The sequence below is a fragment of the Coniophora puteana genome, assembly GCF_000271625.1.
Source record: "Coniophora puteana RWD-64-598 SS2 unplaced genomic scaffold CONPUscaffold_12, whole genome shotgun sequence".
NCBI classification, from domain to species: Eukaryota; Fungi; Basidiomycota; class Agaricomycetes; order Boletales; family Coniophoraceae; genus Coniophora; species Coniophora puteana.
This window is the reverse complement of record NW_006913064.1, coordinates 496,568-504,980: the sequence shown is the minus strand read 5'-3', so window position 1 is coordinate 504,980 and position 8,413 is coordinate 496,568. Positions and strand designations below refer to the sequence as shown.

General features: G+C 46.1%; 2 protein-coding genes across 2 annotated transcripts; both read right to left on the bottom strand.

The window, feature by feature from the left end:
* CONPUDRAFT_157404 (uncharacterized protein) lies at positions 1-2,679 on the bottom strand (the record flags this gene model as incomplete). The annotated part of the gene is made up of 4 exons (XM_007774386.1): positions 1-38; positions 1,469-1,508; positions 1,561-2,088; positions 2,605-2,679. The coding sequence occupies 4 exons, from the start codon at positions 2,677-2,679 to the stop codon at positions 1-3; spliced, it is 681 nt and encodes a 226-aa protein (XP_007772576.1).
* Positions 2,680-5,056: 2,377 nt separating this feature from the next.
* CONPUDRAFT_157403 (uncharacterized protein) lies at positions 5,057-7,603 on the bottom strand (the record flags this gene model as incomplete). The annotated part of the gene is made up of 8 exons (XM_007774385.1): positions 5,057-5,233; positions 5,287-5,466; positions 5,527-5,623; positions 5,676-5,854; positions 6,853-6,906; positions 6,980-7,368; positions 7,421-7,519; positions 7,576-7,603. The coding sequence occupies 8 exons, from the start codon at positions 7,601-7,603 to the stop codon at positions 5,057-5,059; spliced, it is 1,203 nt and encodes a 400-aa protein (XP_007772575.1).
* Positions 7,604-8,413: the final 810 nt, after the last annotated feature.

Genomic DNA, 8,413 nt, shown 5'->3' with positions numbered 1-8,413 from the left:
CTAATTGAGTTCTGGAGGCTCTGGGTTCTGCATGGGCCCTGACATGGACAATGAGCCTGATGTGGCCTCCAATTCTTTGTGAGTACCTGGGTAGAAGGAACAACTTGAGCAATTGGCTGGGGTGTGTCGGACAAACCGAAAAAGGATCCGGATGCATTGAAATGCATCTTCACGCCGGTAGCATTTCTCACACATCTCAATGGGGGGCTGTAAAGTTATGATGCTATCGTGTGTTGTCAAGATGCCATCCTGACAGTGCTTTTTGAGTCAATACACACACAGCTCGCATGCTGACATCATATCCTCTATTTTGATGCATTGAGATGGAGTACATAGCATTTTGACAACCAAAATCATCTCTACGCATCTTGACACATCACAATGACTGTGTGAGCGTCTCAATGCGTTTTGTTGACTCTGGAGCATTGACGCTGACAAAATTGTCATATAGGAACAGTAGACATAAAAAATGATCAAACAGTGTATTCTGTAGCTAATACACGGAGAGCTATTGCCAATAGAGTAGGATGCGACACAGAGGAGAGGAGATACATTGATATGGGGTAGAAACATAGTTGCAACATCAGTACTACAAATGAATGAGTATGCAGCTACCGAGACTGAGACTGACAGATACTCACTAGTATATGATGAGGGGGCACTACCTTTAACACCGATGGTCACCATGACCAACATGAAGGCTGCACAAAATACATTAGCACAATGAGACGAAAGAGATAGGAGAAATACTTATGAGAACACCAGTATGGGTTAACACGACCTAAGCTGTTCACAAGAATTTCCATAGTCATGCGAAGTGCAGCACCAGGTCCAAGACAACGGAGGGGAAGTGGGTAGCAAAATTGGTGGTGGGTGACGAGGGAGGGGGGAAGGGGTCGCCTCGCAATGAGATGGAGGTCAGAGGACAGAGGAGTTAACGGTTTCTGGATGAGAGTTGGTGGGCAGGCAAATAATTTGGCGGGCGGAGGTGGCAGTGGGCGGCAAAAGAGGTGGTAGACAGTGGGGGAAGAACAACAAGATGGGAAGGGAGAGCAGCAGAAGGAAGAGAATGGCAAGAGGAAGAGAGCGGCGGGAGAAGGACGTCAGACTGCTCAGCGACTACATGAGGTGTTGAGACGAAAGTTGGGCTCGGTTTGACTTTGAAAAATTTCCTTATAATACGTAGCTGTTGGAGTTTCAAATGTTCTTACAGACAATTCATTAGATTTCACTATAGCCAACACTCTGACTAGTAGATGTATTCAGATAGTCTAAGTATTGCATGAGGACAGGCTTTAACAGTAAGGGAATTTCGAGCGAGAAAAATATAAAAATATCTAGGCAGGCCTGTTGCGAGTTGAATGGATACGACACGGCTCTCCCAAAATCTGAGGTGCAGTACTTCTGGTACCGCATCCATTTCCCCTTCCATTCATGCAAACAGGGTTCAATAGCTCAGTTGAGCTACCTTCTGTGGTAGCAGGGACCACTTCCATGCTTGAGCTGGACTGCAACCACCATCAGTAGAATACCAACGAGATAATTAGATCTATGACTTACAGGGACTCCAATTGAGGATTGAGTGCCAGAAGTGGAGATCAACTCCATGGTCTCAGAGTTTGTGGTCGTTGGAGCTCCATTGACAGCGAAGATTGAGGTGGAGCTAGGCAGAGCATCAACAAGGAGGGTGTCGGGGTCCCCAGCCGCTTGGGGAGCAAGGTCAAGAGCGTTGACCTGCTCTGTCAGCTCTATGAGGGACGGGGCAACATCACCAGTGGACGAAAGATCCGCAGGAGTCTCCTTGGGTGCATAGTGCTTCTCAAGCACAGCAAAAACTGCCTTCTCCTGTTCCTGACACTTCTGCTGCGGGGTGGGGTCTCCAGGAGACTTTTTGGCGCCTTTGCTGATGGAGGACGCACGCGGGGTACCAAAGATTTTGTAGTTGTAGTACTCAAATACGTGCGTAAGCCACGTAGGGTGACTGGTGGTCAGACTCTCATATATTGTGTCTCTATCAGCCGCATAGTCAATCCCGGAGGATGAGCCAATTGCCGAGTATTCTCGATCACAGGAAATGAGGTGGCAAACCTAGCAAACAATCAGTGACATCTCCTATCATGTTAATCAGTACTCACATCAGTTCCAGCACAGGATATCATTCCCACATCAATCACCTTCACTCCCCACTTACATCCATTGGTATTGGAGTGAGGACGCACTTTCTGGCAAATCTGTAGACCAGTCTTTCCAAATAGTTTGATAATGAGAACCTGCACCATAAGTTAGAAAAGGTCAATTCCTAAGAGAATCTCTGACGAGAAAGTGGAACATACTTGTACAGTCGGCTCACACATGAGCAACGTGGCTGGGTCTTGTACCTCCGGATCAGCATAGAAGATAGGTGGAAATCAATCATAACCCTCGGCATCAACATCCGCCTTGAGGAGAAGAAGTTTCTGTGTGCTGGTAAGATCTGCTCCGAATACCTGGGGTATCATGATCCTCAGAGTCAACATGTAAGGTCAACAAGTGCCATTGACACCATCAAAAAACTGACTGAAGGTTAGTACATAAGCCAGATATGAGATAAAAGGTAAGACATACCTTCTGCGCAAACACCGGCTCAGACTCCATCACAGGGCAAAAGTCTTCCTTCATAAACTTGTAAAGATCAGCCATGGCACCCAGGATCTGTTTCTCTGGGCTCTCTGAGCACTCAGAGCCATCAGTATTCATAGCCAGAGTGAGTGGAGAAGGTGGAATTGAGCCCTCTACGGGCCAAGGGCAAACAGTCAGACCAAAGCGAGCACCTTCGTGCTTGATTTTCTCCTTGTTCGAAATAGCTCAGAGGAAAATTCCTTTGTTGAAGGTGTGTTGTGCTTTGGGTAGTAGCATAGCGTACAGTGTCTTGTTCTTGTTCTTGCATCCACACAAGGCTTCATAGACATTGCCGTACTGCTCTTGATAATCGTGAACAATCTGAGAAAATTATGTGGTATTGTTTCAGTGGCAGTGCTAACACACAAATAGCAAAAGTATTACCTTGCAAAGCTGGAGTACGGTTGCATCGGGTGTCACCTCGGGCAAGGCGGCTGGTCAAGTCAACTGCTGTAAGTTGTCATTGTCCTCTAGAAGAGGTGCAGCGTCATCAATTTCTGCAGAATAATCTTTGACATTGGGGTCTGAGGCCATGGTGAATCAACGAGTTGAAATGATGCAAATGCTGAGTATGAGGGCCAACTATGAGGCGAACTGCTGGGGAAATACGAAGAACGCGCTGTATTTTATACTGCTAAGGAGCCATAGTGTGAATAGGCTGAGTTGTTGTCTGCAGCTTGAATGTGTGCAGGAGGAATTGGCCGGCTCAGCAACCCGCAAACATGAGGAGCAAGTGGGTCTGAACCCACGATGGAGATGGCTGTGTAGGATTAAAAACAGGCATGAATGTGCAGATTAAACCCTGATTACTCACAAAGCATGGACACTGCTTGATAGAAGTGGGCGGGTATGAGGAAATGAAAGTGCTGGACAAAATGAGGCAACCAATTCAATCAAGAATCAGTTGATGGGAGGATGGCATTGATCAATGAGTGATGTACATGTAACACTGCAAGAGACCAGCTGTCTGCATATGCTCAGACGATGAGGAAGTGCTCGCTCTACAAGACATACTTTTTTGTGGCACCTGAACGTGGGCGTGAAGCTCTGCTGTACAATGTACGATGGGCAAGAGGCGCGAGGGGAACGCGAGGCACATTTGCTAGACACATGTCTGCCGGTGCTGGCACTGGTGTATAGATGTCTGAGCACGGAGATGAGAGAAGACCGAGATACTAACACTGGAAATGAAGGAAGGGGGTGCGTGCTGTGTAAACAGACAGCAGCATAATTTACAAACCAATGTTCGTTGACACGGCATTGTAGCACATTTTCACTGATGGTAATGAAAGTGGAGATGCATCAGCAACACATACAAGTAATAGAGCATGAGGAAAATGCACGGATAGAGACACAATAACACATAGAAGGTAGTAGGGGCTGGAGGAGTGAGAGAACATGACAAGTGATTTGAATTGAAAGAAGGGAAGATTGAGATTAGTGCACATTCAGGTGCAGCTCCAGCCTTTCATGCGAAGGAACATGTCACTGTTGATGTAGTCTAGAACAAAAAAACTCCTTTTCATGACCTGGCCTGTAATCCTGAGCGAGTAGTGCTCCGCGGACGATCAATCCTACAGGAATGACACACGCTGATGTTCATATGATGGCCTTGACACGAGTGAGACCAAGATCAGCATCAATGGCCCTTCTACCAGGAAGCCCAGCAGAATAAGGCTGTACCAGTGCCAAAGCAAGTGGCTGATCGAGCTTGGCAAAGCGAAGCTTGAAGACAACAGTTAGTCGTGCAAAAACCTGTTGGGTATTGCTCATTTGAACCAACATGCAGTCATACCGCACCCTCCCATGGAAAAGGGGGTTGCACCGTAAGTAGTCAGTGCTTCGCTTCCAGTTCTCCATGGACTCGTAGTTGATCTTGAGGAATCGGAACTCTTGAATCTAAGCAAAGTCAGAACAGTTCCCTTAATACTGTAAACTGTATTTTATATAGCATTACCTCGGAGTTGTGGTTGAAGCTGGTCCAAGATATGTGTTTCTCTTTGAAGTCCTCCATGCTGACAAGGTCAGGCAATGTCTGGTTAACAAACCTAGCTAGATGTTTGGGAAATGTTCACAGAGCTCTGTCTTGGGGGTTGCACTTGGAGTTGACCAATTGTTGTGACCGCTTGAGCCGCGCCCATATAAAACTTATCGGGTGAGATCCCAAAGTTGCTATGCTCGGGACCTTCGTTGTGTTCTTTGCTGACATCATTGCCTCGTATTCATGCGTTGCAGTCGCTGATCCTGCTCAAGATAACATTGATAATCAGCATATGCTGATTTTGGCAAAGTATCTAGAAAAATAAATGGAACATTGATAATGACACAGTTAGTTCACAAGCTGAAAGGGAAACCTCTGAGGCAAATACCTGTGATTCGAACTCCTTTCCGTTGCTCTTCATATATGATGCTTAAGATAGGAGTGAATGCCCTTGTTTGGTTGGGTGCTGTAGTTACGGCTCGTGCCTTTATTCCGGATATCCTCAAAAGTGTGCTTGAAATAATGGGCTTTTGGAAAGTCCCAGTCCGTCTTGATGTCAGGTACATCTGACTGTTCAGCAATGTTGATATAATGCTAGGGATTCTGTTAGAAAGATCAGATACCCAAATGACAAGGAAACAACTTACATCAAGCAGTAGATTAAATTTTACAAGTTCTATCTCCCCGGCTTTGATTGCAGCATCAGTGTGGACATCGAGGCTGATCCACGAGTCAAGCTTGAGGTAGCTCGCTGTTAGCTGGAGAAGGGCGTATCCTACTGGAGACTCGTCCGGCATGAGGATGTTTTGAGCTGCAAATAGTATTTGCTAGTAGAGAATAGGGTGCATTAACACGCTTGGGCATTTAACCACCAAGCATATACTCACCTTCAACATGTCTTGGAATTTATTCCCATCGCTGAAAGAGGTGTTGACAGCACCACTGAAGTGATTGAGATCTCTCCAGCGTGGCATTTGTGCAAATCTGATCAATGGCTATGTTAATAACACCCTCATAAATCACAACATGTACTCACTGATTGTTGAACTGTGATAGTATACCTGGAGATTTGCGCTGCTTGCTAACGTGCTTGAGGATCTTTTGAAGTTCTGGCAGGATGTGCCGCCCAAAAATACCGCCATGATTGAAGTGAAGTTGATCAAAAGAGAGGGTGTCATGGGGATCCGAGCCGTGTGTCAGCTTCCAAAAAACATTCTGGTGTGCTCATGTGTTAGTGGCCTTGATAACAAGAATGACTCGCAAGAAAATCTCACCTCAACCGGTTGTAAACCAAGATCTTTGAGCCCTGCATTTGCCACCCCTTTTCTATGCTCATATTCTTCCACTAAACCCTTGCCGTCCTCAGCCGTTCAGCGAGGAAAGTCAGTGACAGAGTCCCAAAGCTCATCCTTTGGGACAAGACAAACTGGACAAGGGCACTTGCAGTTTCGGCCTCATATCAAGGACATCATACATCTATGATTAGGAGCATGAATTAAAGTATTTGAGAAAAGATAAGAGACTGGTTCACTTACTGCTCCTCATAATTGCCCGAAAGCATGAGTATAACAGGAAATAAAGCACATTTGATTCTGTCGTAGCACTTATGGACATAGCCAGCAAGGTTGTGCTTGATAATGCCTTCAAAAAAGAGCTCGAAGGACTTGTGCCATACAACCCACTTCAAGTTGACATAACCAAGTAGGCCGTCCTTGTCAGGTGTGTCAGGGAGCTTTAAGAACAAAATTAGTGATTGTGTCATACCATTGAGCTCATGAAGATACAAAGACTTACTACAGGTAGCCATCCAACCACACGCGCACCTCCAATATTGACATTACTATTGCGGATGTGTGTCGGCAAGTTTGCACATCTTGCAACTACGGGATAGCCTTGGACCATTCCAAAGGATGACAAACGTGTTTTGTCTGCATATATGAGGATTGAGAAAGGTGCCGCAATGGTCCCTTCGGGTACTTCAGGTAATTTCTCCTGGTTTCTAGTCAGTAAAAGTAGAAAAGTGTGAATGTACGTGAAAGGCTCACTTGAACCTTCCACCACCGATCTGCCGTCCAAGGCTCGTCGTAAAATCGAACAAACTCTCCATTTTGATCACGCCTGAACACTCGCTGAGCATCCCATTTGAAATGTGGGGTGAGAGACTTGTTATTCAGGAGTTCTTTGACACATGCCCAAAGATCGCATGTGTATACCTTCGCAGGGATTTCTTCTTTCTTATATTCAAACTTGATATCGTGCTTCTCAACCTGATGAGCACACATTACACTTGTATTAATGATGGAACAAGAATATAGTATACTACACTAAGATAGCGCTTACAGGAGTCAGTTCCTCCGCTGCTGAGTCACATGTGGACCTCAACTCAGCGTCATTGCGGAAGGTAACATTTGCGTTACCCACGGCCGTTTTCTTAAGGAGAGCCAGGAGACGATCAATGTGTGCCTGACTGATCTTGGCCTCGACAGCAATCAAGGTGAACTCAGCATTTTTGTGAGATTTGAAGGGTTTCCATGGCTCTTCATTCTCACCCAGAACGGGTGGAGGAACATGCGAGAGGTGTTGGAATTGATCCCAGGTCTCCAACTTATCCTTTTGTCTACCTCGCAGCTGGTATTCGGTTTTGAAGTCCTTTGTCAAAGCCGATGCAGTCAACGGAGGCACAGTCGCGGTGAAGTTGATGCTCTGCATACTGAAATTGGAACCAGAACCTATTGGCAGTAAAACATCTGTAAGGAATTCAAAGAAATGACCGGTACTCACGTGATCTTGCTGTCTCCATTTCAAACAAGATGTCTTGAGCATCATTGCTTGGTGCGTCCAAAGGCTGATCCGGTGCATCATTATCACCCCACAGTTCTACTACCGGTATCATAGTCTTTAGTACATAATGGATGTTTGCTAAGATAATAACTTACTGCTTTGCGATGCAGCACTGGGGGCCATGTGATCCATAACCGAAGATATAGATGGAATATGCACCTGTGGAACTCCAACATAACTCAATGGTCCAGAGGCGGAAGTGGAGATGGCTGCGGATGCTTGTAATTGTTCATTCTCAAGGTGAAGTAGACGAGCTGTCGGGAGTGGGTTCAGTATTATCCATTGTGGCTTCAAGGAAAAGTATGGGTGATACTAGCAGCGTAGCAGTGATGAGACGAGATGCACCTTGTTGCTGAGCCGCGTGATGCTGGTCCGATGCAGCATTGAAGGCTTTAGCTTGCTCTTGTTTTTGCTGACATGCCAGCTTGTGGTTGCAGAGGCTGTGTTGGGTGAAATACTGGGGACAGTGAGTACATTTGACCTTCTCGGCGGGACCTGAGGCCTTCTGTCTGGCTGCCTTAGATCCCGGGCCAGCGCGCAGCATCAGTATAGATGCTATGAGTACGATAGGGACGGCGGTATAGAGTCAACGCTCGACAATGTCGATTGTGGAGGCAGAGTACGTTGGGACGGCATAATTATACCGTGGCGATGGATTTCGATATTGGCGACTTCATTTGGTAGGCTCACTGATCATCTTCACAGGGTCTCTCACATTCTAATCGTATTTTGGCACTGACAGCCGCATTTGGACTGCTTACTCAGTGTGGCAACAAAGACTCTCACGATTTGATCCGGACCTGTTCATCAGTATGCATATAGACAATCACCACGCTATTAATACTGCATTTCCGATGACATCTTGACAATGTTTCAATTGCTGTCAGGCCCGAGCGTCAAAATGCCTGTTTTGGTTTTTCCGACAATTGTCTA